The 27,907-nt window shown below is 34.2% G+C and overlaps 2 protein-coding genes across 2 annotated transcripts; both read left to right on the top strand.

The window, feature by feature from the left end:
• The first annotated feature begins 1,439 nt into the window (after positions 1-1,439).
• Positions 1,440-17,589, top strand: LOC141334639 (Golgi phosphoprotein 3). The gene is made up of 4 exons (XM_073839801.1): positions 1,440-1,846; positions 8,854-8,985; positions 9,664-9,778; positions 14,726-17,589. The coding sequence occupies exons 1-4, from the start codon at positions 1,631-1,633 to the stop codon at positions 15,148-15,150; spliced, it is 888 nt and encodes a 295-aa protein (XP_073695902.1). The 5' UTR covers positions 1,440-1,630; the 3' UTR covers positions 15,151-17,589.
• LOC141334449 (Golgi phosphoprotein 3-like) lies at positions 16,639-22,276 on the top strand. The gene is made up of 2 exons (XM_073839524.1): positions 16,639-16,654; positions 19,427-22,276. Exons 1-2 carry the CDS (start codon positions 16,639-16,641, stop codon positions 19,849-19,851), a joined length of 441 nt encoding a protein of 146 aa, XP_073695625.1. The 3' UTR covers positions 19,852-22,276.
• Positions 22,277-27,907: the final 5,631 nt, after the last annotated feature.

Below are 27,907 nucleotides of genomic sequence, written 5' to 3'. Positions count from 1 at the left end.
AAAGGAAATGAATGATTCAGAATTTTTTTTGTGTGTGTGTGTGTGATTTCTTATTCATACTATTTGTCAAAAGTAGGTGGCATTTCAAACTTTGATTATTAATGTATAAATACACTACCAGTCAAAAGTTTTTGAACTGTAAGATTTTTTATGTTTTTAAAGAATTCTCTTCTGCGCACCAAGTCAAGTCTGCATTTATTTGATCAAAAATACAGCAAAAGCAGTAATATTGTGAAATATTTTTACTATTTGGAAAAACTGCTTTCTATCTGGATATATTTTAAATGTAATTTATTCCTGTGATCAAAGCTACATTTTCAGCATCATTACTCCAGTCTTCGGTATCACATGGTCTTTAAGGAATCATTCTAATATGCAGATTTGCAGTTCTGTTCTATTATTATTATTATCATCAATATTTTAAACAATTGAGTACTTTATTTCAGGATTCTTTAATGAATAAAAGATCAAAAGGTCAGCATTTATCTAAAATAAATTAATACTTTTTAATAGGATGCTTTAAATTGATCAAAAGTGATGATAAAGACATTTACAATATTACAAAATATTTCTATTTCACATAAATGCTGTTCTTCTAAACTTTCTATTCATCAAAGAAACCTGAAACAATTCTACTCAGCTGTTTTCAACATTGTTTTTGAGCAGCAAATCAGAATATTAGAATGATTTCTGACGGATCATGTGAATGGAGTAATGATGCTAAAAAGTCAGCTTTGAAATCAGAAATAAATTACATTTTAAAATATATTCAAATATAAAACAGTAGTAAACTAAATAAATAGTCAATTATTTAAAATGTTTTGTGCTGTACTTTAGATCAAATTAACGCAGGCTTGCTGAGACTAATAAAAAAACATTAAAAATCTTAATGTTCAATTTTTTTAAATAATTTTTTAAAAGGTATTTTTTTTTATTCTTTGTCTGTTATTTCTCTTTAAAGTGCACATTTATAGAAAAAAACAAAATAGGCTTAAAAGAAATGTACAAGTAACCTCAAAAAATTATAAATAATTAAATATATTTATGGCCTAGTGTGTTACCCAGCTTTTCCTAGTTTATTTATTTATTTATTTATTTGTTTTAGTCTAGTTTGTAGTAATTTGTCATTTCTTCTGTGTTTCTGTCATTTAAATTTATTTATTTATTGTATATAGATTTTATTTTAAAAATTTTTTTTTCTTAATTCAGTTTAAAAAATAAATGAGAATGTTGCTTTGGCACCTAGGTGATTTTTTAAATAATTTATTTTATTTCAACTAACCAAAATAGTTTTTATGCTTTTGGTTGTAGTTAACTATAATACCCCTGGTGCTCAAAAAAAGCTATCTCGGTGTGTAGCTCCCCAGGTTTCGAGCTCCAACCTGAGTGTCGAGAAGATGCCACATCCACTGCTGTTCTCGTCGCGGCTGGTCGCCATATTAAAGCTGACGGCATCAGCGACGCTCCGCGGTAGGGATCGCGAGGGGCCCCTCTCCCAAACAAATCCCGATTAACACCTTCATTTCTATTTTTCATAACGGGAATCATTTATGCATCGGACTGAATAAGCCAGTCTGTTCTCAGACAGGAGTTGTCTGGGAAGGAGGTTTAGTTTTAGTGTGTTTGAGAGATGAGTACTTTGACCCAGCGGAGCTCCGGCCTGGTGCAAAGACGCACCGAGGCTTCGCGCAGCGCTGCAGCCGCAGACAGGGACCGCGGATCCGGCGACGAGGACTACGAGCCCCGCCGCGGAGACGAGCAGGACGACGATGACAGCGGTGATTCCAAGGAAACCAGACTGACCCTAATGGAGGAAGTACTGCTGCTGGGCTTGAAAGACCGCGAGGTTGTTGTTGTTTTGCTTTATTTTGGTAGTAGTTGACTGTAATCGATGTTTAGCCCCTTTTCCATCATCTTCACTTACCATAATCACCAGTAGAGTTGATAACTACGCTCTTTGAAGGAAGGAGTTGGAAACAATATGGTTGTTTTTTATTTTATTTTATCCCGTTTTTAATTTGGTGGCGTTTTGAGTTAAATTCAGCTAACGTTACATGATTGCTGTGATGCAATGTAGCTTTTAGCTTGCTTGTAGCCTTGAACTGCATTTTAAGTTGTCTCTTTGGCCGACCAGACTGTCACAACAAATTATAGTTTAGGAAACATATAGTTTAAAAGCATTGTCTGATACAATATCGCATGTTTCATGTAGCATATGGTAAGCAGTGTGACATTGGGGTGCTATGACATTATCATGTCATATCCACATGATCAGTATTATGATTTTACATACAATATATAACTGATAAGAGTATTAATTTATATATTGTTACAAATGTATAGTTAAAAGATGCATGTATGTAGTTAAAATGCATTCATCGCCTACTGGGACCACTGTCCTTCTCACCCACATGTTCACATTCTTAAGAAGCATGTAAATCCAGATTGTCACAACAAGAAGCCTTTTGAGACAAATCCAAAGATTACCTTTTTTGAAGTTTGCGTTTTAGTTTGTTTAAACACAGTTCTTGAAACCCCTGCTAAAATTAAATCAGTTAAAAAAGGAAGATATCCAGTATGTTTAGTGCTGGAGTCATCTAGGACCATTGCTTTGTGTGAAATCATTGGCTATTTTCAGAATAGCATGCTATTCTTGCTATTTCTGCAGTATATAGTCTGTATATGCACAATATGCATTTTCTCCAGTATGCTTAGAATAACCAACTGACCTACTGCACAAGTATACAACAGAGCGTACTGTGTGAAATACTGCACACATAATCATGCTCAACTTACATTTCCATTTCCAATGCAATGTCTTTTTTTGCTCATTTGTTTGGACTGTCAAATGTTTTGACATTTTTACTCAAAATTGGATTATGCAAAAAAAAAAAAAAAAAAAAAGCAAAAAAGATTATTTTTAAGATAATGACTTGACTTGATGTGATGAAGCCATGTGATAACAATGTGGCCATACAATTGTTTTCGTGCGTAGTAAACTAGAGTTCCATTCTGATTATAACCATTCAGGATTTGTTTAAAAAGTGAGATACATGGGTCATTGATGGGTAATTATTATTATCTCCCTAAATCCATGTAGAACACTCATAGATGCCACAATGGACACTAGGGGATTTGGGGAATTAAAGGGATATTTCACTTGAAAATTAAAGTTCTGTCATTAATTACTCACCCTCATGTCGTTCCAAACCTTTAAGACCTTCGTTTGTCTTTAGAACACAAAGTAAGATATTTTTGATGAAATCCAAGAGCTCTCTGACCCTCCATAGACAGCAAGAGTCCTATTAGTTCAAGGTCTAGAAAGGTACCAAGAACACCAACAGTCCATGTGATGTTGTGGTACTCCAAAATGGCGATAGGGCGACATGGAGAAGAAGAATTGTTGAATAAAGTATTGCTGTAGCTTTGTAAAAAGAGGTCACAGACTATTTTGTTGATGTTCTTGTACTTTTCTTGACCTTGAATGTGGTAGAACCCTTGCTGTTTATTATCAGATTTCATCAAAACTATCTTAATTTGTGTTTTGAAGATGAACTAAGGTCTGGTTTGGAACGACATAAGGATGAGTAATTAATGACAGAATTTTCATTTCTGTGTGAACTATCCCTTTAACTTATAACATGACAATCAGATGGAAAGTATGCCTAAAATTAGCCAGTTTGGCTGAGAGGTGTCTGCTGTAATTGTGTTGACTGACCCTTAATTAAGGTTTATAGTAGGTAGTGAATTGTACCTACCTCGTTGTCTGGTCTTTGTAGCTACATTTTGGTCAAGCAGGCATTCAGCAAGGCAGTGTTACTGAAGACACGTCTCTTTATAGCCCATTCATGTCAAATTACTGTCTGCTTTTAGTTATACTCTCAGCAGCAATGGCTTTTCAGTACTATTCAAAATGAATTGTAGCTTACAGAAAAATGGCCAGATTTAAAGTGTTTTACTTGGCTGGTTCTTTGCCCACAGACCTTAAACAGTGAGTCTCTGGTTGTGTTATACATGTCAAAATATCAGGTTAAGGAGTTCAGACACTATTTGTCAGTAAATTTTTGGAATGCTCTGCATTTAAAGTGAAACCTTCAACCTATCAAACCTGGAATCATTCTGTCATATTTTGTATTCACAACAGGGTTGACTTTTAGATTTGTATAGTTTTTTTTTTCCATTCTTGTCATAGATGTTTATCCATTCAGCATCTTAAATTGACTGTGGAAGTGTCATACTGCTGTAGAGTTTGTTGGTGGTAGATATCTTTCTGTTTATTTTTAACAACAGTGCACCATCTTGCACAAGAACATTAATACAGAAGGTCTTTAATCCTGGGTTTTACATCCCTGGCATTTTTAGTCATCGAATATCATGTAGAGCCTTATACAGAGGCCTCACTCAAGATTTGCTTATCTGCATGGAAAGCAGCAGGATAAATGGCTTAACTTAACATGTCCCAGTATTACAGTTTGCTCATGCTTAGGTTTGGCACAAAATATACAGAAACATTGTCAACACTTTAAAGTCTGGCTATTAGTTCTGTTGCTTGATCTTACAGAACCTGTCAGAAAGCGTGTAGGTCGTATTTTAGCCCAGAATTGAAAGAAAGAAAAGCAATTGTCCTTAAAGGAGTAGTTCACTTTCAGAACAAAAATTTACAGATAATGTACTCACCCCCTTGTTATCCAAGATTTTCATGTCTTTCTTTCTTCAGTTGTAAGGAAAACATTTCAGGATTTCTCTCCATATAATGGACTTTTATGGTGCCCCTGAGTTTGAACTTCCAAAATGCAGTTTAAATGCAGCTTCAAAGGGCTCTAAATGATCCCAGCCGAGGAAGAAGCGTCTTACCTAGCAAAACTATCGCTTATTTTCTAAAAACATTTACAATTTTTATAATTTTTAATCTCTACACGGAGTACACACAGAGCTAGACAAGATGAGCATTTGAGGTTGAAATGTATATAAAATGTTTTTTTTTTTTTTTTTAAATAACCGATTGTTTTGCTAGATAAGACCCTTCTTTCCTCGGCTGTGATCGTTTAGAGCCCTTTGAAGCTGCATTTTAGAAGTTCAAACTCGGGGTCACCATAGAAGTTCATTATATGGAGAGAAATCCTGAAATGTTTTCCTCAAAAAACATAATTTCCTTACGACTGAAGAAAGAAAGACATGAACATCTTGGATGACAAGGGGGTGAGTACATTATCTGTACATTTTTGTTCTGAAAGTGAACTACTCCTTTAATTGACCTGAAAGTAATTTCCGTATTACATTGAAATAATGCATTTTGGTAGTTCTGCAGTACGTCTTTGTGTATTTACACTGCAACAAGGACACAGTCGGGGTCATGTTACCTGGACACCTTGACATTTTTAAACCTGATTGCATATGTCTAATCACATTTAAACCAACAAGAAAAGATGAGATATCATAAGATGACATTCAGCATTGATCTACTGTTAAATAAGTAAATAAGAGCCTCTATTTTGCATCTGCTCCAACAGTTCTGACTGTGCCACCATGTTAAATACAGCCGCATTTGCCTGCTGAACCATTATAGTGATTGTCTGCCTGCGTGTCAGCTCTTAGTGAGCTCTTAAGCTGTTGTCAGAGCTCAAGTATCTAGTTTACTCCCATGACAGAGGGCTTGCCCACAATGTCAACAAGAAAACTGTGACAGACTTTGAGCTTGAATGCTGTTCTTCAGCTGTATTTATTCGTTTTAATAACTTATTTTTTTTTTAAAGACACGGCACTGAATCTTTTCTCTTCTTTCCAAGGCAGCATTTATTTGATCAGAAAGGTTGTAATATGCTTATTTGGTGCTCAAGAAACATGTATTATTAAGAATATTGAAAACAGTTGTGCTGCTTAAAGGATTTGTTCACTGCTAAATTAACATTTCCTGATCATTTACTCACCCCCATGTCATCGAAGATGTTTATGTCTTTCTTTCTTCAGTCAGAAAGAAATTATGGTTTTCGAGGAAAACATTTCAGATTTTTTTTTTCATATAGTGGACTTCAATGGTGACAAACGGGTTGAAGGTCCAAATTGCAGTTTCAGTGCAGCTTCAAAAGGCTCTACACGATCACACAATTGGACAGAACGAAGATTCCCCCAATCATTTCTTGTTTGTAAATTCATAAATGTATTTAAAACTTTAATCTTATATATTATTTATTGGACTTGTAATTTTGCAGTGTAAATTATTTAATCTGCCTGGTAACAGCCCTGTAGAATTTGTTGAATTGTAATCATTTGAAATGAAAGGTGATGCATACATTTAAAAAGTAAAAAAAAAGGCCTTTATAAAAGTAAATAAAAAAAATGCTGATTTAAGTACGGTATGTAAAAGTTAAACACTAATGAAAATATTGCTTATAAAAATATTTTTGTGTGGAAGATTGTCTGTTGATATGAAAATAAATATCATTAATGACATTTTTGTTTTGAAATTTAGTTTTCGTTGTACATTAAACACATTAAATATTACATATACTGTATTTATGTAATATAATGTGTATTTCCATTACAGGTTTTGGTCTTAAAAAGGTCTTAAAAAGTCTTACATTTCACTTGATCATATCTGTAGAAACCCTGATATATATATATGTATATGTGAGTAAATGATTAGTAAATTTTATTTCAGGAGTGAACTAATCCTTTAATAATCATGCAGTTTTGTTGTATGAAAAAGCAGCTTTGACATTTGATAGTAATTTTAAGTTCTGTTGGGGAAAAAAACTGCTTCAAGTGATGTGGTTTGATAAAAACAGTTTAAAACAAATCACATTTAACTTTGCCAAATCAAATCACAATTTTGTGAGGTAACTGAAAAAATGAAAATTGTCATCAAAGGATTTGGCAAAGTTAGATGTGATTTGTGTTTTGAACATTTGTTTTTAGAACCTACAGCTGTTTTTTTGTTTGTTTTACGCATTCAGAATCAAAATCCAGATGCTTCCTGTATTTAAATGAGCATGATAGTTCAAGATGAACTGCCATGATACAGGTCATTGAGAACACAGAAAAACATAAAGCTCTGATAAAACATTGTGCTTCTGTCACTCTGGGCTTTTGCATGTGCTCCAGTTCTCGTGCGGACCGTTGCCTGTTTTGCCAGTGCCTTGAAAGAGGCCTGTTGTTTCCCAGTAGTGGCCTCTGGGACAGGAGACTGGACCTTCACAAAGCAGGCCTTGTTAATACGGAAGAGATCCATTGCTCACTTTATCCACTGCTAACCATGACACTGCAGATAGAGCTGCACAAACAGCGTTGGGTAAAAATTCACAATTCTAATTCATGAATTCTGTTCAGGCCACACACACCCCACAGGAATAACAGAAGGAGAAATGTACTGAATTACAAAATGCAGTAGTCACGGAGAAATGTATTAGTCCAACACACATTGTGTGACAAAACAAATTATTGTTATTATAATATTGATAATATTAATATTGTTTTGCCTATTTATTTCTAGTTTGTAGAATACATTTTTTCCTCAACTAATTAGACTAAGTTAGCTAGAGTTTTAACAGCCATCCATTTTATCTGTGCAGTTTTATCATAAAGCAAATGCCCATGTTATTCTGTTATGCTGTTTAAAATTAAATATAATACACATTTATGTTGGTGGCATTTCAGACTTTGATTATTAATGAATAAATACACTACCAGTCAAAAGTTTTTGAACAGTAAGATTTGTAATTTTTTTTGAAGAATTCTCTTCTGCTCACAAAGATTTATTTGATCCAAAATACAGCGAAATAAGTAATAATGTAAAATATAATTTTACTATTTAAAATAACTGATTTCTATTTGAATATATTTTAAAATGTAATTTATTCCTGTGAACAAGGCTAAATTTTCAATTTCTCAAGTCTTCAGTGTCACATGATTCTTTAAAAATCATCCTTTTTTATCGTTTTTTATTATTATTATTGTCATTATCAACATTTAAAGCAGTTGAATAGACAGGATTCTTTGAGTAGAAGGATCCAAAGATCAGCATTTATCTGAAATAAAAAGCTTTTGTAATATTATATACTATACCATTCAAAATCTTGGAGTCAGATTATATATATATATATATATGGGCGAAGGAAATTTAAAAAATGATTACTTTTATTTAGCAAGGATGCTTTAAATTAATTAAAAAGAAGATAAAGACATTTATAATTTTAAAAAAGATTCCAATTTTAGATAAATGCTATTCTTCTGAACTTTCTATTCATCGAAGAAACCTGAAAAAGTTCTACTCAGCTGTTTTCAACATAATAATAATAATAATAATAATATATATATTTAAAGCAAATCAGAATATTAGAATGATTTCTGAAGGATCATGTGACACTGAAGACTAGAGTAATGATGCTAAAAACAAAAAGACTTGAAAAAAAAAATAAGTTACATTTTAAACGATATTCAAATAGAAAACTGCTATTTTAAATAGCAAAACTTTTTCACAATTTTTATTGTTTTTGCTGTACTTTGGATCAAATAAATGCAGGCTTAGTAGTACGCAGAAGAGACTTCGTTAAAAAAAATTATAACAATCAAAAATCATACTATTCAAAAACTTTTGACTGCTAGTGTATCTACCCCATGCGTGTTGCTTTTTTGGGGTGGGGTTAGTTTCTTATTTGTGCTGACCTAAATTAGATCCTTGTGTGATCCTTTGGTCTTTTCACAAAACAACCAGACTCCATATTAGCAGTGTTTATCATTTTAAGTCATTTGTAATCTGTGTTTGAACATTTCTCTTTGTTCACTAAACATTAGGAAGTTTTAGTTACTCTGAACTCATGGGGCATGTATACTGACTTCATGTTGTTTTTGTGCAAGGGCTACACCTCCTTCTGGAATGACTGCATTTCATCAGGCCTGCGGGGCTGCATGCTCATTGAGCTGGCGTTACGAGGAAGACTGCAGCTGGAGGCCTGTGGCATGAGGAGGAAAAGCCTGCTTGCCCGGAAGGTATAGACGAACCGTTCAGTGCTCTAGAAAAAGATCATGTGATAGGGAGAGGCTTCCTGTTTTGTATCCCTTCCTCAGTACTACAAGCATTTAAAGGGATAGTTCACACAAAAATAAAAATGTTGTCATCATTTACTCACCCTCATGTCATTTCAAACCTTTATGACTTTCATTCTTCAGTGGAACATAAAAAATACTTTCATCGTATGGTGACATGTTTTTGAACGTCATCTAACATTTCAGACACAGTAAGATTACAAGGACCGTATTGATGGTAGAGGTTTCTACAAGCATTACTGGACTTAACAAATTCCGAAGATATATTCTTTATGTGCTTGTAAAATGTGACACTCTGGTGTCAGTGCAATGTACTTTTACAATGGCATAGAACACTTTCTACCACAAGAGGGAGCTCTTTGATTTTAATTGTGTGTCAGGAGGCCAGTTTTTGCGGTTGCGGTTGGTGTTGGCTGTTGTAAGTGAGAATTTTTATTATTAAACCGAGCTGAGATGTATCCCTGGAAAATGCATTACATTTAATGTATGAAGTAAAACTGTTCATCTCCTTCACACGATTTTATCCTCTTGAGTTAGTACCTTGATGTAAGTGGTGCTCTGTGCATTTGAGTGTTTTAATGAGTTCAGTGACACTTTTCTTGTCTATTTTTTTTTTTTTAGGTTATATGTAAGTCTGATGCGCCAACAGGGGATGTGCTGTTGGATGAGGCTCTGAAACACATAAAAGACACTCAACCGCCTGAAACCGTACAGAGCTGGATAGAGTTACTCAGTGGTGAGTTTTGCACAGATCATTTGAGTTCCTCAAGCTTGAAATTATTTATTCTGATTACCTCAATACCTTACTTTTAATGTATTTTAAAATGTAATTTATTTCTGTGATGGCAAAGCTGAGTTTTCAGGAGCCATTGCTCCAGTCTTTAGTGTACGATGCCGTTTTAGTACCACTTTTAAAAACAAAAAAATTTAAGATTACAAGATTGAAGTTGTAATATTTTGAGAATAAAGTCAAAATACTACAAAAATAAAGTAAAAATGCTAAGAGATAAAACTGACAGATTTACTTTCAAAATATTAAACTTTAATCTTGTAATTGCTATGAATTAATTTGTGTAATTTTGACTTTATTTTTTTTAAACATCTCAACTTTATTCTCAAAACATTTCAACTTTATTCTCCAAACATTTCGACTTTATTCTCGAAGTATTTTGGCTTTTTTCTCAAAACATTTCAACTTTATTCTCCAAACATTTAGACTTTATTCTCGAAGTATTTTGGCTTTTTTCTCAAAACATTTCAACTTTATTCTCCAAACATCTCGACTTTATTCTCAAACTATTTTGGCTTTTTTCTCAAAACATTTCAACTTTATTCTCAAAACATCTCGACTTTATTCTCGAACTATTTTGGCTTTTTTCTCAAAACATTTCGACTTTATTCTCGAACTATTTTGGCTTTTTTCTCAAAACATTTCAACTTTATTCTCAAAACATTTCGACTTTATTCTCGAACTATTTTGGCTTTTTTCTCAAAACATTTCAACTTTATTCTCCAAACATTTCGACTTTATTCTCAAAGTATTTTGGCTTTTTTCTCAAAACATTTCAACTTTATTCTCCAAACATTTCGACTTTATTCTCAAAGTATTTTGGCTTTTTTCTCAAAACATTTCGACTTTATTCTCGAAGTATTTTGGCTTTTTTCTCAAAACATTTCAACTTTATTCTCAAAACATCTCGACTTTATTCTCGAACTATTTTGGCTTTTTTCTCAAAACATTTCAACTTTATTCTCAAAACATCTCGACTTTATTCTCGAACTATTTTGGCTTTTTTCTCAAAACATTTCAACTTTATTCTCAAAACATTTCGACTTTATTCTCGAACTATTTTGGCTTTTTTCTCAAAACATTTCAACTTTATTCTCAAAACATTTCGACTTTATTCTCGAACTATTTTGGCTTTTTTCTCAAAACATTTCAACTTTATTCTCCAAACATTTCGGCTTTATTCTCAAAGTATTTTGGCCTTTTTCTCAAAACATTTCGACTTCATTCTCGAACTATTTTGGCTTTTTTCTCAAAACATTTCAACTTTATTCTCAAAACATCTCGACTTTATTCTCGAACTATTTTGGCTTTTTTCTCAAAACATTTCAACTTTATTCTCCAAACATTTCGACTTTATTCTCGAAGTATTTTGGCTTTTTTCTCAAAACATTTCAACTTTATTCTCAAAACATCTCGACTTTATTCTCGAAGTATTTTGACTTTATTCTAGAAATATTTTGACTTTATTCTCAAAATATCTCGACTTTATTCGTGAAGTATTTCGACTATTCTCAAAGTATTTCGACTATTCTCAAAGTATTTCGACTATTCTCAAAGTATTTTGACTATTCTCAGAGTATTTTGAATTTGAACTTTTTTTATTCTCTAAGTATTTTGACTTTATTCACAAAACATTTAGACTTTATTCTCAAAGTATTTTGACTTCTTAAAATATTTTGACTTTATTCTCCAAGTATTTTGACTTTATTTTCGAAACATCTCGATTTTATTCTCCAAGTATTTTGACTTCGTAAAATATTTTGACTTTATTCTCAAAGTATTTTGACTTTATTCTCAAAACACTTGAACTTTATTCTCGAAACATTTCTACTTTATTCTCAAAGTATTTTGACTTTATTCTCAAAACACTTGAACTTTATTCTCGAAACATTTCTACTTTATTCTCAAAACATCTCGATTTTATTCTCGAAACATCTCGACTTTATTCTCAAAACACTTGAACTTTATTCTCGAAACATTTCTACTTTATTCTTAAAGTATTTTGACTTTATTCTCAAAACACTTGAACTTTATTCTCGAAACATCTCGACTTTATTCTCAAAGTATTTTGACTATTCTCAAAACACTTGAACTTTATTCTCGAAACATTTCTACTTTATTCTCAAAGTATTTTGACTTTATTCTCAAAACACTTGAACTTTATTCTCGAAACATCTCGACTTTATTCTCAAAGTATTTTGACTATTCTCAAAACACTTGAACTTTATTCTCGAAACATTTCTACTTTATTCTCGAAGCATTTTGACTTTATTCTTGACGCATTTCGACTTTACTCGTAATTTGAAGTCTATTTTTATAATTTTGACTTTATTCTTGAAATATTACGACTTTATTCTCACCGACGTATCATTGTCACATGATTTGCTGCTCAAGAAAAAAAAATGTATTACTATAAATGTTGAAAACTATTTATTATTTTTGTGGAAACCTTGATAAAAAAAATTCTGGATTTTTTTGATAAATCGAATGTTGAAAAGAACAGCATTTATTTGCAGTTATAATCTTTTGTAACATTATAAAAGTCTTTACTGTCACTTTTGATTAATTCCATGCGTCCTTGCTAAATAAAAGCATTAATTCTGTCCAGGAAAAAATCTTACTGACCCTGATCTTTTAAATTGTAGTGTAATTTGATTACATCAAATTGTGTTGAACTGAATCACTTTACCCATTGCTACCTTCTAAATGTACTGTGCCTGCTGCACTTCGGCCCAAAGTGCGGATTTTGAGAGAGATTTCTGCTACCTACTGTGGCTGTGAGCTCAGTTGGAAATGTCTCAGTATGGAGAGCCAAAGGGTCAAAGGGTGAGATCAAAGCGTCTGCAAGAAGGAGCTGCCGTCCTCATTTAGAGAGTGTATAAAATGTGCTCAGAATTAGATCAGAGCCATAAATTACTGATGGATGAGGACTAGCAAATGCTCTACCACAGTCTGCTTTGATCCTGAGATGTCTGTGCTTCTCTACTTCAGCGCAGGGGCCGACCAACTGAGCTGGTGGTACTCGCTCAAGGGACTCTAGCATGACTTCTGCATTCAAAATTAATGACAGCAACTTTTGAAAGACTGCAAGCTGCCAAATCTTGAAGAAAGCCTATGGAAACTATTAATAATGTAGTAATCTGGTAGGAGCAGCTATCAATAAATGAGACTACACTATAAAGGTTTTTACCTGAAAACTATCATAGTGATGCATATAGAACTGATTTAAAAAAAAATTATATTTTATTATATTTATTGGTGCATGATCATTTATTTGCCTTGAAATTTAGATATCTTTCCTGTCGTCTCGATTTTATTCTCCAAGTATTTCGACTATTCTCAAAGTATTTTGACTTTATTCACGAAGTATTTCGACTATTCTAAAAAACATCTCAACTTTATTCTCAAAGTATTTAGAACTGATTTAAAATGTATATTATATTTTATTATATTTATTGGTGCATGATCTTTTATTTGCCTTGAAATTTAGATATCTTTCCTGTCGTCTAATGCTCACTTAAAGTTAAGTGAATAACATCATTAAAAGCATTAACAATTTAATGACACAGTTAAATGCAATCTTTAGCAAATCTCATTCAAAAAGATACAAAGTTTTTCTTGGTATTTTATTTTGTTTTATTTTATTATTAGGCAAAGCAATGTGGAATTATTTGTTAATTATCATTTATCTGCCATAGTTTAAATCTGCTATCTTATTAATATCAACTACATATTTAATAATTGTACAACCCTTAATTTATTATTTTAACTATTTTTATTTTATTTTATTATAATATAAATATAAATTATTTTTTTTAGGCATAACAATGTAGAATTATTAATTGGCCAATTATCAATTGTCAATTTTCAGGTATCTGCCATAATTTAAATATGCTAGCCTATTGATATCAACTAGATATTTAATAATTGTGCAACCCTTCATTTATTATTCTGTTTTATTTTATTATTTTATTTTTTTAGACATAGCAATGTAGAATTATTAATTGGCCACTGTTGTCAACTATCTACCATAATTTTAAATCTGCGATCTTATTGATATCAACTAGATATTTAATAATTGTACAACCCTTAGTTTATTTTTTTAATACATTTTATTTTATTTTATTTTTAGGCGTAGCAATGTTGTGTTATCATATTGGTCAATTATCAGTTATCTGCCATAATTCTTAATCTTATTGATATCAACTATATTTTTATTTAAATATTAATTTATTTCACAAAAAGGGACAGTGTACATTAATCAACATTCATGAACATAAATATACTCAAATTAGCGCAAAGTCATTGGTAATTGTGCAGCCCTTAATTTATTATTATAATTATAATTATTTTGTTTATTTATTTTTAGTTATTTATAATAACAATCAATATAAGTTTATTATAGATTCATCACAGCAGTCCAGCGATTTTCAAGAACAGCAGGACCTATTTCAAGGAATGCACTCCCCTTTCTTCTGACCTTACCTTGTTCTGCTTTTGTCTGAAAAGTTATGAAATGTTCTTTTATTTACATTTCTGATTTAAATGTAGGCAACAACCGCACAAGATGCATTCAGGCATAATTTGTTCAATTCAGTCTCTGTCCTTCACAGCAAAATGCCACAAACATACAGCCCTTATGGGAGCCGTACATCCTATGCCTGACTTTTTAACACCTGTTCCGGTGCTTTTCTCTCAGTTTTTATTATTTTCTAGATGCTTTTAACCATTTTGCGGGGAAACAAATCATCATATATCACATCTTCACGAAAAAACAAAACAAAAAAACATTTATTACAGTCACAAACAGATCATGAAATACTATGATTAGTTAAATCTCTGTCCTTGTCAAATAAGTAGATGTTTGGTTCTTAAACTGCTTGTCATTTGCAGGTGAGACATGGAACCCATTGAAGCTTCACTATCAGCTCCGTAACGTCAGAGAGCGCCTGGCTAAGAACCTCGTAGAGAAGGGCGTCCTCACCACCGAGAAACAAAACTTTCTTCTGTTCGACATGACTACACACCCGCTTACCAATAATAATATTAAGCAGCGCCTTATTAAGAAGGTGCAGGAGGCCGTGCTGGACAAGTGGGTGAACGACCCTCACCGAATGGACAAGCGTATTCTGGCCCTTATATTCCTCGCCCATTCCTCTGACGTACTAGAGAACGCGTTCGCCCCGCTGCTGGATGACCAGTACGATCTGGCCATGAAGAGAGTACGGCAACTGCTGGACCTGGAGCCTGAGGGCGAGAGCATGAAGAACAACACCAATGAGCTGCTGTGGGCTGTGGTGGCCGCCTTCACCAAATGAAGCAGGTTCAGTTTTGATGGACGTGTGATAAAATGTAAAACGGTTGGACTGGTAAAATCAGCTTTGAGAATTGACCTAGTGTAAGTCTTTCCTTGTAGATATTTCTTCCTCGCTACTCTCTCTGCAAGATGATTGGGTTTCTCTTTTTTTTTGATAAGGGGACCAGTTTATGTTGTCCTTCTTGAATTGTTTATTCAGTTGAATGCAGTTGGGTACCTTCTCACCGTAGACTGTTGAAACGTTTACCATTTGCATCGGCTCTATTTTATTCTTTTCATGTCTAGGCATCTGTGTTGGGAAACGGATTTTACAATTGGAAAATTAGGCAAGGATTTAGTTTTTCCATCTTTTGTCAACAGTTTTCCTACATTTAATTGGAATTGACTCATCTGAGTATGGTACGACTCAACAGATGCTCAACAAAAATAAAGTACCCTGCTGTGTACCATATTTGTTTTCACACTAATAATTGAGCCTGAGAAGAAACCAAAAAGGTTCTCAATCCTGTCGTGTTAACCGATTAGTAGTTTGTGGCAAGTGTGTCACATTCACACTATTGAAACAAAGGAATCAAACTGAATTTTGATTGCTAGTAAATGCAAATTTAAAGGAGTAGTTCACTTTCAGAACAAAAATTTGCAGATTATGTACTCACCCCCTTGTCATCCAAGATGTTCATGTCTTTCTTTCTTCAGTCGTAAGGAAATTCTGCTTTCTGAGGAAAACATTTCAGGATTTCTCTCCATATAATGGACTTCTATGGTGCCCCAGAGTTTGAACTTCCAAAATGCAGCTTCAAATGGCTCTAAACGTCACAGCCGAGGAAAGAAGGGTCTTATCTAGCAAAATGATTGGTTATTTTCTAAAAATAAATAAATAAATTACAATTCATATACTTTTTAACCTCAAATGCTCGTCTTGTCTAGCTTTGGGTGTACTCTGTTTAGAAATGAAAAACTATATCTATTGTAAATGTTTTTAGAAAATAAGCGATCGTTTCGCTAGATAAGACCCTTCTTCCTCAGCTGGGATCATTTAGAGCCCTTTGAAGCTGCATTTAAACTGCATTTTGGAAGTTCAAACTCAGGGGCACCATAAAAGTCCATTATATGGAGAGAAATCCTGAACTTTTTCCTCAAAAAACAATTTCTTTACAACTAAAGAAAGAAAGACATGAACATCTTGGATGACAAGGGGGTGAGTACATTATCCGTAAATTTTTGTTCTGAAAGTGAAATACTCCTTTAAGGAAATTTTAAGCTGTTAGATGACCTGTCTAATATTTAATGGGTGTATTATAAGGAATTTCTGTTTTTTTTTTTTTTTTTTTTAATCCATTAATTACCATTCCCTCCAGTTCTCTCCATGAACACCCCACAACTTCAAACTCTACCTCTTCACACATTTATTGTGGTGATTCCTCATGAGATTTCTGTTGTTACTTAGAGATTGATTTAAAATGTCCTTTTATGTGCCTGAGGTTACAGGATGCATAGCTCTCAAGGTGCAGTATGTACTGTAGCTCTTTGTGACGTGGCATTAATGGAGCTAGATTCAGAAATTGGTTGTTCCTCAGAGGCCTCATACCCTTTGAATATGCCTACCAGAAACTAAATTCGAGAACTGCAAGAGTTCTAGATGCCCTTTCTGAAAATAAATATGTGTGGCATACAGCTTCATTTTCTTTAGATCTTTTTCCACTGATAAATACAAGTTTGCAAAAGTCTTCAAGATTTGAAGGGAGTTTTGAATGTCATTTTCATTTCATGTGCTCTCATCTCTAAAAAAGCATGGGATTAAAAAGAAATCATAACCTAAAATGTGACTTTTATATGTAAAAGCAGATTCCTCCATTTTCTCGAGTCAGTATATTTTTGATAGTATTTTATTATCATTAGCTGATTGGCGGTAGGATGGATTGGCATTTTGTCTGGATCTAGTTTAATCTGTATATAGTTTCTTATGTATTCATGCTGCGTACCATATGAGCAAACTCTGTATCAGTCTTTATTTTTGCCTGGCATGTAAACGCTAGCACAAGCATGTCTTAATTTAGTTTTTTACACTATGAAGATATGTTGCGAAAGCCTTTGTTCAGTCATCATATTTCAATGTTTGTTTATTGTCATCCTGTTGATTTTTATTCGGTTTTATAGCAATAATTTAAAAATCAACATGCTTTTGTTTTGCTCTTTGTTTCTTTCACGATGGCAAATGCTTGCTTCACAATAGTTAATTGTATGTAGCGATGGTCTGGGAAATCCTCCAATTGTTTGGAAGCGTTGACTTAAGACGGGATTTTTGAAGTGTCAGAAAAGTGTCTCAGAGTGGAAGAAAATTAAAATCATGTGTGTAGCTTTAGGACTCAATATAAAGGGACCCCAATGTATATACTTTCTTATTATCATGAATAAACTATGGTCTTGAAAGTGCCTCAAACATCATCTGTTATTTATTTTGTAAAAAAAAAAAAGCAACAGCACGATATTCATCAAATTGTTGAAGTACTTTTCTTTTAATTTCTCACATGTCGGAGACAAATTCAGAAAAATGTCAAAAATTGAATGAATCTACATACACTATAAGTTGGATTGTTGTACTAAAACAAGCTTTTGTCTTTTTAGGAGACGTAAAATTCATGTAAATGTGTTCAAACCAAAAGCAAATGTAATTATTTGTGTGAGTAGATTACATGCAAAGTCAATGCAAATTGGCGCAAATGCGAAAATTCACATGATTAGTTGTTGCCCAAGCCAATCAGCGAAGAGTTTATTGACACATCTGGTTGTATAAGAAAATGTTTTTTATTAGGGGTTCCAGTACATAGTGCTGAAACCTACGGAGCCCCTTACGTCACCTGTAGTTAGATGCATGCTGCACTATTAATGTTATTATTAAATAAGGCCTATTATTACATTGCATTTAGTTTGAGAGCAAAGGAATGGCAACATAACCTGTACATTATTTGTTTTGTATTGCTTTTTACCCTCTCCTCTCCAAAACTTGTTTTTTTTTTTTTTTTAATTCAGGTAATTTTACTACGGAGCCCCTTATACGGAGCCCCTTACGTCACCTGTAGAAGAAAAATAATTAATCCGTGGGGACGGTTTTGCAATTCGTTCCCTCAGTTTATAAACCGTACCCACGAATTCTTAAACTGTTCCCTCGGTTTAATAAATCGTGCCCACGGATTAACAAACCGTACCCACGAATTTCCAATCCGTGCGCTCAGATTTTGTAAACCGTACCCTCGGATTTTGAATCCGTACCGACAAATTCATAATCCGTGCGCACGCTTTAGCAATCCGTTCCCACGGGTTTTAAACTGTACTCACGGATTTGTGGCCCCGATCAGTAGAAACAGTATAAGCTGTTTACGTCATAATACTTAAAATAGTAATTATTATTTTAATTTATAGGCTAAATAAATGAGTGCACAAATGTGTTTGTTCATTCTTAACATGCAGACTAATTTTGGTGATTTTATGATAATCTTTTTACTCAGAGTTAGATGCATGCTGTAATTATTAAATATGGAATATATTAGGCTACATTACTTTTTACCTTCTCCTCTCCAAAACTCGTTTTTTTTTTAATTCAGGTAATTTTATATTTTGAAAAATATTATATAAAACAAAGCCGTTTGAACAGTACGGAGCCCCTTACGTCACCTGTAGAAGAAAAATAATTAATCCGTGGGGACGGTTTTGCAATTCGTTCCCTCAGTTTATAAACCGTTCTCACGAATTCTTAAACTGTTCCCTCAGTTTAACAATTCGTGCCCACGGATTAACAAACCGTGCGCTCAGATTTTGAATCCGTACCCACAAAATCATAATCCGTGCGCACGCTTTCGCAATCCGTTCCCACAGTTTGTAAACTGCTCTCACGGATTTGTGGCCCCGCCCCCAAATTCAACCAGGACACCTGTTTATATGCTGGATGCATTGTTTTGCATTTATTAAACTTTATTTCTCAGTAGGCTATATGAGACTATGCAACACTGACAAAACAGAGTTTTTAGCTTTATTTTATATTAATCACCATTAAATTAGCTGATAAAACATCACGTGTTTTAACCTATTGGTTATTAATGTAAAATAAACGCTAAAAAGAAGCCTGTTTTGTAAGTGCGGTCATGGTACCAAAATAAAATAATAAGTGAAGAGCGCTGTTCAAACGGCTTTGTTTTATTAATATTTTTTTTTGATTAGTTAAATCTCTGTCCTTGTCAAATAAGTAGATGTTTGGTTCTTAAACTGCTTGTCATTTGCAGGTGAGACATGGAACCCATTGAAGCTTCACTATCAGCTCCGTAACGTCAGAGAGCGCCTGGCTAAGAACCTCGTAGAGAAGGGCGTCCTCACCACCGAGAAACAAAACTTTCTTCTGTTCGACATGACTACACACCCGCTTACCAATAATAATATTAAGCAGCGCCTTATTAAGAAGGTGCAGGAGGCCGTGCTGGACAAGTGGGTGAACGACCCTCACCGAATGGACAAGCGTATTCTGGCCCTTATATTCCTCGCCCATTCCTCTGACGTACTAGAGAACGCGTTCGCCCCGCTGCTGGATGACCAGTACGATCTGGCCATGAAGAGAGTACGGCAACTGCTGGACCTGGAGCCTGAGGGCGAGAGCATGAAGAACAACACCAATGAGCTGCTGTGGGCTGTGGTGGCCGCCTTCACCAAATGAAGCAGGTTCAGTTTTGATGGACGTGTGATAAAATGTAAAACGGTTGGACTGGTAAAATCAGCTTTGAGAATTGACCTAGTGTGAGTCTTTCCTTGTAGATATTTCTTCCTCGCTACTCTCTCTGCAAGATGATCGGGTTTCTCTTTTGTTTGATAAGGGGACCAGTTTATTTTGTCCTTCTTGAATTGTTTATTCAGTTGAATGCAGTTGGGTACCTTCTCACCGTAGACTGTTGAAACGTTTACCATTTGCATCGGCTCTATTTTATTCTTTTCATGTCTAGGCATCTGTGTTGGGAAACGGATTTTACAATTGGAAAATTAGGCAAGGATTTAGTTTTTCCATCTTTTGTCAACAGTTTTCCTACATTTAATTGGAATTGACTCATCTGAGTATGGTACGACTCAACAGATGCTCAACAAAAATAAAGTACCCTGCTGTGTACCATATTTGTTTTCACACTAATAATTGAGCCTGAGAAGAAACCAAAAAGGTTATCAATCCTGTCGTGTTAACCGATTAGTAGTTTGTGGCAAGTGTGTCACATTCACACTATTGAAACAAAGGAATCAAACTGAATTTTGATTGCTAGTAAATGCAAATTTAAAGGAGTAGTTCACTTTCAGAACAAAAATGTACAGATAATGTACTCACCCCCTTGTCATCCAAGATGTTCATGTCTTTCTTTCTTCAGTCGTAAGGAAATTAGGTTTTTTGAGGAAAACATTTTAGGATTTCTCTCCATATAATGGACTTCTATGGTGCCCCAGAGTTTGAACTTCCAAAATGCAGCTTCAAATGGCTCTAAACGATCACAGGCGAGGAAAGAAGGGTCTTATCTAGCAAAATGATTGGTTATTTTCTAAAAAAAAAAAAAAAAAAATTACAATTCATATACTTTTTAACCTCAAATGCTCGTCTTGTCTAGCTTTGTGTGTACTCTGTTTAGAGATGAAAAAGTATATCTATTGTAAATGTTTTTAGAAAATAAGCGATCGTTTCGCTAGATAAGACCCTTCTTCCTCGGCTGGGATCAATTAGAGCCCTTTGAAGCTGCATTTAAACTGCATTTTGGAAGTTCAAACTCGGGGGCACCATAGAAGTCCATTATATGGAGAGAAATCCTGAACTTTTTCCTCAAAAAACAATTTCTTTACAACTATAGAAAGAAAGACATGAACATCTTGGATGACAAGGGGGTGAGTACATTATCTGTAAATTTTTGTTCTGAAAGTGAACTACTCCTTTAAGGAAATTTTAAGCTGTTAGATGACCTGTCTAATATTTAATGGGTGTATTATAAGGAATTTCTGTTTTTTTTTTTTTTTAATCCATTAATTACCATTCCCTCCAGTTCTCTCCATGAACACCCCACAACTTCAAACTCTACCTCTTCACACATTTATTGTGGTGATTCCTCATGAGATTTCTGTTGTTACTTAGAGATTGATTTAAAATGTCCTTTTATGTGCCTGAGGTTACAGGATGCATAGCTCTCAAGGTGCAGTATGTACTGTAGCTCTTTGTGACGTGGCATTAATGGAGCTAGATTCAGAAATTGGTTGTTCCTCAGAGGCCTCATACCCTTTGAATATGCCTACCAGAAACTAAATTCGAGAACCGCAAGAGTTCTAGATGCCCTTTCTGAAAATAAATATGTGTGGCATACAGCTTCATTTTCTTTAGATCTTTTTCCACTGATAAATACAAGTTTGCAAAAGTCTTCAAGATTTGAAGGGAGTTTTGAATGTCATTTTCATTTCATGTGCTCTCATCTCTAAAAAAGCATGGGATTAAAAAGAAATCATAACCTAAAATGTGACTTTTATATGTAAAAGCAGATTCCTCCATTTTCTCGAGTCAGTATATTTTTGATAGTATTTTATTATCATTAGCTGATTGGGCGGTAGGATGGATTGGCATTTTGTCAGGATCTAGTTTAATCTGTATATAGTTTCTTATGTATTCATGCTGCGTACCATATGAGCAAACTCTGTATCAGTCTTTATTTTTGCCTGGCATGTAAACGCTAGCACAAGCATGTCTTAATTTAGTTTTTTACACTATGAAGATATGTTGCGAAAGCCTTTGTTCAGTCATCATATTTCAATGTTTGTTTATTGTCATCCTGTTGATTTTTATTCGGTTTTATAGCAATAATTTAAAAATCAACATGCTTTTGTTTTGCTCTTTGTTTCTTTCACGATGGCAAATGCTTGCTTCACAATAGTTAATTGTATGTAGCGATGGTCTGGGAAATCCTCCAATTGTTTGGAAGCGTTGACTTAAGACGGGATTTTTGAAGTGTCAGAAAAGTGTCACAGAGTGGAAGAAAATTAAAATCATGTGTGTAGCTTTAGGACTCAATATAAAGGGACCCCAATGTATATACTTTCTTATTATCATGAATAAACTATGGTCTTGAAAGTGCCTCAAACATCATCTGTTATTTATTTTGTAAAAAAAAAAAAAAAAAGCAACAGCACGATATTCATCAAATTGTTGAAGTACTCACATATCGGAGACAAATTCAGACAAATGTCAAAAATTGAATGAATCTACATACACTATAAGTTAGATTGTTGTACTAAAACAAGCTTTTGTCTTTTTAGGAGATGTAAAATTCATGTAAATATGTTCACACCAAAAGCAAATGTAATTATTTGTGTGAGTAGATTACATGCAAAGTCAATGCAAATTGGCGCAAATGCGAAAATTCACGTGATTAGTTGTTGCCCAAGCCAATCAGCGAAGAGTTTATTGACACATCTGGTTGTATCAGAAAATGTTTTTTATTAGGGGTTCCAGTACATAGTGCTGAAACCCTATTGTAGTTGTAGGGTTTTTAATTATTTTAATTTTTTTTCTCCGCTAAAACTGATCGTGCAGACCAAACCGTAAGCACTAGAGACTTGAAACTTGGCCAAAAGGTAGAGCTCCCTGAGGGGACATTCTGACAAAGGCTCGCCCCAATCGGCCTTACAGGGGCGCTATAGCGCAAAAAAAAAATTGCCCGTAGCTCATACACCATTTTGTCGTAGACTCAAAAAATGTACATTGTTGCATTCCTTGGGTCAGCACAAACAAAAGTGGAGAAACCTACTTTTGCTAACTAGTAATAGGTTTTTTGTCCGATCGGAACCAAACCAGTGCAGAAATATTCTCTGGACACTGAATATCAATAATTATAAAAAGAAAAGTTGAAATTTAGATTTTCGTGCGCAACAGTGTACAAAAACGCTCTATGCTCTATGGCCATGTTCAACTCATGGCCCTAAAGGTCTTTTGAAAGAAATCCGCCACTAGTTGGCGCTAACGAGTTTTATTCATACATTTGATAGATCTCCTCATGCTGAACAACTTTGTCTCAAGAACCATTACTGTCAATCAAATCATTCATTAAATATTCACAATTATGTTAAAAACCTACTTTTCCAAACTAGTCCTAGGTTTTTTTTTTCTTTTTTTTTGCCCAATCTCGATCAAACCACTGCAGCGCAGTTCTCCAGACTCTCTAGATCAGTAATTATCAAATAAATGTTGAATTTTGTTCTTTGGTTAGCTATAACAAGGTCATTTAGAAAAGGGGCGTGGCCACATACACCCAAAAGCTTATAAAACCTAAACAAAAACTACAAAACTTTACGAAAATTGGTGAAAACATGTGGAAAATGACTCTTAACAAGCATGCAAAGTTTAATTGAGATCGGACCATAGATGGCGCTATCACAGTTAAAATAGTGTCAAAAACATGATATTTCTATTGTAAAAGTACTAAAATTGCAATAAGACGTACATATATTCACATATACACTATATCTTCATATCATATGATAGATCTCCTCATTCTGAACAACTTTGCCTCAAAAACCATTGCTGTCAATCAAATCGTTCATTAAATATTTGCAATATTTTCTGAATATCTTCTCGCTCAGAAAATTAGATTTGTTTTTGGTGTGCACACGCTGTAAAATGATGAGAATATTCGCTTCGCGTTTGGTGTGCACACAGCAGAACTACTGTTCAAAAGGAGTTGGTAGCGTGTTGGAAAGAAGTCTCATATTTTCAGCAAGGTTGCATTTATTTGAAAACAATTGAACAATTGTACAATTGAAAAAAAAAATTCTATTTTAACATACTCCTGTGATGGCAAAGTCTTCAGTGTCACATGATTCTTCAGAAATCATTCTAATATGCTGATTTGCTGCATCTAATATGCTGATGCATCCTTGCTGATTTTTTTTTTTTTTTTTTTTTTTTTTAAGTCTTATCTAATCCCAAACATGTGAACGAGGTATAGATAAAGCCATTGCAGCTACAGCATGTCGGACTTGGTCTCATTGTAGTGTGCAGAGATATTTACACCTAAAGTTAAGCATTTAGAGTTTGTCTGTTATACCATAGAGTCATATTGAAATCTTAGTAAACTTATACAACTACTTATACAACTCAGCTATTTAAATTAAGATATGTTGCCTTCTAGATTGCTGACTATGCATTTGTATGTATAAATCATTGCTATAATGCTAGAAGACAAAACCCCAGAGTGGAAACGCTCATTGAGAATGAGTTTGTGTTTACCCTGTTGAGAGTAAACAGTTTTATCCCGCATTAGTGAAGAGGGTTTCTCAGGGTTCTTGTATTTACACACTTCTCTTTTTTTGTCATTTTTTAGTCATGTTCGGTCATAGCAGTGGATGTTTGTTTACAAACAATATAAGTGTTGAGTGTCTGTTCTATTCTTGTGCTTGGCCCGGTGTGCTGTCTGGTTCCTGCAGACGTTTGGCCATCTGGCCAGCTGTGGTGGAAGGTTGTATCGTGTCTGCCTGCGCAATAGCCTCACTGCATTAATATTTCATCTGAGCTCATCTCTTAACACTGAGAGAAAATGCTCAGCCAAAAGGTCAGGAGCGAACCACCTTCAATCCTTCAATGTGGTTGAAACATGTTGCTCTGGCATTGTCAGTGATGACTCATAGTTATGTAAAATTCTGTCTTTTCCTTAAAGGGAAAGTGTTTGACGTGCATATTCCCGCCGGGAAATGTTGAGGCTTGGAACCATGTGATTATGTTGACTTATCCAGCATCTTTGCTGATTGAAAACACAGTCCACTCTGTCAGCTGACAAGATTCTGTTATACTCGCCGACTTTCTCTGAATATTAACTTGGAACTTCATAAAAATGTGGTCGATGATTTATAGATAAGAAAGAGCTGCTTATAATCAAGTCAGCCCGCAAATGTGACACTGGCTCCTGTTTGCATCACAGATAAGAATCTAGGCAATGTTGTGAAATATGTGTTGTGAAGATTAGATACACAGTAACCTCTTATCTGCTGTAACCTACCAACACCAAAAATATTTATAAAATGTTTATCTGTTTTGGCAAAGCTCTTATGGAGACCTTATAGTCCTGTGATTGCAAAATAAAAATCAATGTTAGTTTCAAAACTAACAACAGATCAGAATGTACTTTATAGTCCACTTTATAGAATTTGATTTTAAAAATGTTGACATTTAGACACTGAACATTAATATTTACACTCAATCAATCAGTCAATATATTTTTTCCTCTGAAACTTATTAGATCGTGATTTTCAAAAAATGACAAAACAATATTTAAAATGGCATGCAAAATGCATGTAATTTTTTTTTAGACCTGAATAAAATATTTCACATAAAAGACTTTTACATATAGTCCAAAAAAGAAAATAGTAGTTCAATCCATCTTTTCACACCGAGGACAACTTAGGGACTCATATGCAACTATTACAGAAGGTTCAAACACTCACTGATGCTTCAGAAGAAAACGTGATGCATTAAGCGCCAAGGGTGAAAACTTTTGAACAGAATGAAGATGTGTAAATTTTTCATACTTCATATTATATTTCATATAATATCATATTTTTTTCCTTTAGTACTGCCCTTCAGACGCTACAGAAGATACTTGCATGTTTCCCAGAAGACAATTTACCCTGATCCTCAAATGCAAAAAGTTTTCACCCCGGCTCTTAATGCATCATGTTTCTTTTTGAAGCATCAGTGAGCATTTGAACCTTCTGTAATGCATGCATATGAGTCCCTTAGTTGTCCTCTGTGTAAAAAGATGGATCTCAAAATCATACAGTCATTGTTGGAAAGGGTTGAAATACACAAAACTGCTGAAAAATCAAAGAATCTGTGGCACCTGAAGGATTTTTCTGAGGAGCAGTGGGCAGTTTAACTGTTCAGGACAAACAAGGGACTCATGAACAACTATCACTAAACAACAACAACAACAAAACAGCTGTAGATCATTCAAGTAACAACACAGTATTAAGAATCAAGTGTATGTAAACTTTAAAATGGGGTCATTTTTATAAATTTAACTATTATTTTCTCTTGTGGACTATATGAAAACTTTTTTTTATGTAAAATATATCTTAACCAGGTCAGTACTAAAAAAATATCATGCATTTTTATGCTGTTATTTTGGTAAAATAATTTTGCAGATTGTGCAAGGTGTATGTAAACTTTTGACAAAATGTGACAAGTGGCAAAATCCTGAAGGAGAAATGTTTAGGAAGAAAATTGTGGTTTAGTCAATAGACTAAAGATGTTTACCACAAACCACCTGGTAAAACCATATATCCTTAAAATCAGACTTGATGGCAGCAGCATGCTCTGGATTTGACTGAATATTCACATTCGAGCTAGATGATAAAAAGCACACACGCACAAAAAAGTATGATGGAATGGTTTTAACAAGCTTATAATTCTAGAAAGGTTCAGTCTGAGCTGAGACATTAATCCAATTGAATATTTGTGGTATGACCTGATCATTGCTGCAAGCCAAAACTTTCTAATGGAGTAAATTTGTCTTGAAGAATTGAAACGTGGAAAGTTATGCAGACATAACCAAGAAGACTCTCATTCTTTAGTTTCTACTTAAAGGGGTCATCGGATGCCCATTTTCCACAAGTTCATATGATTCTTTAGGGTCTTAATGAAAAGTCTCTAATATACTTTGGTTAAAAATTCTCAATAGTACTGTAAAAAAACACCCTTTTACCTTGTCAAAATCAGCTCTGCAAAATATCAGCTCATTTTATCGCATGGGCCCTTAAAATGCAAATGAGCTCTGCTCGCCCCGCCCCTCTCTGCTGAGGGATTATGAGCTGTAATGTTTACTTTAGCCACGTTTATCGGTGAAACTTGCAAATAAGCACATTATTAAGAAAAGCCATTTGCAAAGATGCATAAAAAAACCCTTATACTCACTTCTGCTGTGGGTGAAGCTGCATCACGAAGGATTCACACGAACATAGATGCATATGTAGATCGGGATAGGCGCTTTCCTTTTAAAAACCAAAGTAATTTGTCCTCTGCCTCTTAAGCGGCTCAGATGTCGGGAGTAAATGACTACTGCTATGTTCATTATTACATCCAACAACAGAACACCTCAATCGCTCAATTAGAGTCTTCCTCTGCACCTGAGTCGACACAATGGCAATCGTATTCGGACTGTTTCAGCTCGGTGAGGGCGGGTCTAAGGTAAGACGCTCATGTCAATCAACTGTGTTTCGTCACAACGACATGAAGCTGAGAATGACCTGATTTTAAAAAGGGGATATTACTTTTAAAGATTAAAAAAATACCACTGGGTGGATTTTTATCATTGTAGGGTGGTTGTGTACACAAACTGCCAACACACATTAATGTTCAAACAACATGCAAAAGTTCGTTTTGCATCCGTTGACCCCTTTAAGGAGTAGGTACACAGCATGAACTCATTGGGGGAGATTGCTTTGTGTTAAATTAATTGTTTTCAATATTCTAAAATTTGGAAGTTTAGCTAAATGCAAGGGTAAGTACTCTCTGAAGACTATCTATTCAGTTTTCTACTGCACTAATGTCTATTCCATTTGACCAATTTTCCTTTCTGTTTACATTTATTCCAATGTCTCTCCTTGATTTGGCAGGACCAGCGGTCAATCTGTGGGTGTCCAGCAGTCTGAAAGTGCAACATTGTCTTCATAGTTAATTTCACTTCCCTTGAAATAATAAATGACCTAAA

The sequence above is a fragment of the Garra rufa genome, chromosome 5 (assembly GCF_049309525.1).
Source record: "Garra rufa chromosome 5, GarRuf1.0, whole genome shotgun sequence".
Taxonomy (NCBI): domain Eukaryota; kingdom Metazoa; phylum Chordata; class Actinopteri; order Cypriniformes; family Cyprinidae; genus Garra; species Garra rufa.
This window is presented reverse-complemented; position numbering and strand designations above follow the sequence as displayed.

Coding starts and splice junctions, on each gene's coding strand:
- LOC141334639 (XM_073839801.1), top strand. CDS start 1,631: ATGAGTACTTTGACCCAGCGGAGCTCCGGCCTGGTGCAAAGACGCACC. Junction 1,847..8,853: donor TGGGCTTGAAAGACCGCGAG/GTTGTTGTTGTT, acceptor TTTTTGTGCAAG/GGCTACACCTCCTTCTGGAA. Junction 9,779..14,725: donor CTGGATAGAGTTACTCAGTG/GTGAGTTTTGCA, acceptor TGTCATTTGCAG/GTGAGACATGGAACCCATTG.